Raw genomic sequence first — 2,037 nt, 5'->3', positions numbered from 1 at the left:
ATAATGATGGTCGGACCAAGGCGCAGCATACGAGAGTTCCACATATTTTATTGAATAAAGTGAAACTTAAACAAAATACAAAATAATAAAGACCAAACGAACCGTGACGACAAATGCTGTGCTAACGGCAACTAAACATAATCAATATCCCATAATTCACAGGTGGGAAAAATGCTACTTAAGTATGATCCCCAATTAGAGACAACAATAACCAGCTGCCTCTAATTGGGAATCATACAAATCACCAACATAGAAAATCAAACCTAGAACCCCACATAGAAAATATAAACTAGAACAAAAACCCCTAGTCACGCCCTGACCTACTCTACCATAGAAAATACAGGTTTTCTATAGTCAGGACGAGACAATGTCTAGTTTAGTTGTTTAGTAGTAGCTGTCTAGTTTAGTTGTTTAGTAGTAGCTGTCTAGTTGTTTAGTTGTAGCTGTCTAGTTTAGTTGTTTAGTAGTAGCTGTCAGTTTAGTTGTTTAGTTGAGCTGTCTAGTTTAGTTGTTTAGTTGAGCTGTCTAGTTTAGTTGTTTAGTTGTAGCTGTCTAGTTTAGTAGTAGCTGTCTAGTTAATTGTTTAGTTATAGCTGTCTAGTTTAGGCGTTTAGTTTTAGGTATCTTCACAGTTCTTGTCTCTTACACCTACCTTGATCAGAATTCCCATAATCTTTTTGTTGTTAGCTTTCGCCTCCCCAAAGCTCTGAACGTTAAAGGCACAGATTTTCAGTGACATTGCAACGTGCCACAGTCCCACAGAACACGTCACAAGTACTGGCCACTTCATTCTGTTTTGAATAGGAACTCTGTAAACACGGAAAAACAGTAGAGCTGCTCAAAATTATGTTTGAATTGTGACAACATAAAAACAGTTTCTTGTGCCTGTAATTGTCTGGGGTTATAGATAATCATCCATAATTACGTTTGTACTAGATCAGCCGTGTAGCTTAAAGTTTACATTTCCGTTGTATAATATGTAATTCATATTGTGTAATAATCTGTAATATTCATCAAATTAGACATCATTAATATTACTCATTTGAAATCAGAATATCTCTTACCCTCTGTGCCAGTTTTTCAGGTAGGTCAGCCCTAGTGGAGTGAAGAGCCGTCTCCTGAATGTCCTGTCCTGTGGTGTATTGGGAACATACAGGTAACGTAGAGGGTGAAAGACATGAGAGCGGCGTCCCAAACCGCACCCTATTCCATTACCCCCTACTGTCTTTTACCCATAGGGCTGTGGTCAAAAGTAGTGCACTATATAGGGAACAGGGTGCAATTTGGGACCAGGGCAGAGGGCAGGGGTCTGTTGTGCTGTGTCAGTGGGAAATTCAGAATGGAGCTCTATCTGGAAACCTTTGCTATAGCACTGAACACAGTGGCTCAATGGACCCCATCACACATTCAGAAACTTCTGCTTCTGAGCACACACACACACACACACACACTGAGCAGACACACACACATACACACACTGAGCAGACACACACACATACACACACACACACACGTTGGCTACACCACTGAACACACACAGGCACAATGGACTCCATCACACATTCAGAAAGTTCTGCTTCTGACTGGCGATTGTCTCAAAGGTGAAGGGCTGCCCAACAATAGACCAGAGAGAAAACATATGATACTCGGACTATGAATAAAAGACTGGCAATCATTATTCTAAATCTGTGAGCTAGATCAGGGGTTTTCAAACTTTTTCATGTCAAGGACCCCCAACTATGATCAGCCCCTGGCCGAGAACACCCAACTGAATATTTTCACCCTTTGTAGCCGTTAGACGTTAGATTTTAAGATTTCAGAGGGATACCCCCTACTGTCTCTGATCTGGAGGACTCACTAAACAGAGAACATCCCTGGTCATCCCTACTGCCTCTGATCTGGAGGACTCACTAAACAGAGAACATCCCTGGTCATCCCTACTGCCTCTGATCTGGAGGACTCACTAAACAGACAACATCCCTGGTCATCTCTACTGTCTCTGATCTGGAGGACTCACTAAACGGAGAACATCCCTGG

General features: G+C 41.6%; 1 protein-coding gene across 1 annotated transcript in view; it reads right to left on the bottom strand.

Moving 5' to 3' along the window:
• Positions 1 to 1,199, bottom strand: part of dnase1l1l (deoxyribonuclease I-like 1-like) — a 24,763-nt gene extending 23,564 nt beyond the window's left edge. Inside the window, exons 1-2 of the mRNA XM_042299777.1 lie at positions 1,065 to 1,199; positions 653 to 809 (exon numbers count right to left, since the gene is read on the bottom strand). Coding sequence (XP_042155711.1) covers positions 653 to 790 — 138 coding nt within the window. The 5' untranslated portion in view covers positions 791 to 809; positions 1,065 to 1,199. The remainder of the gene's footprint in view (positions 1 to 652; positions 810 to 1,064) is intronic.
• Positions 1,200 to 2,037: the final 838 nt, after the last annotated feature.

This window comes from Oncorhynchus tshawytscha, linkage group LG16 (assembly GCF_018296145.1).
Source record: "Oncorhynchus tshawytscha isolate Ot180627B linkage group LG16, Otsh_v2.0, whole genome shotgun sequence".
Lineage (NCBI taxonomy): Eukaryota > Metazoa > Chordata > Actinopteri > Salmoniformes > Salmonidae > Oncorhynchus > Oncorhynchus tshawytscha.
Note: the sequence above shows the minus strand (reverse complement) of the source record. Positions and strands in the feature narration are given on the sequence as shown.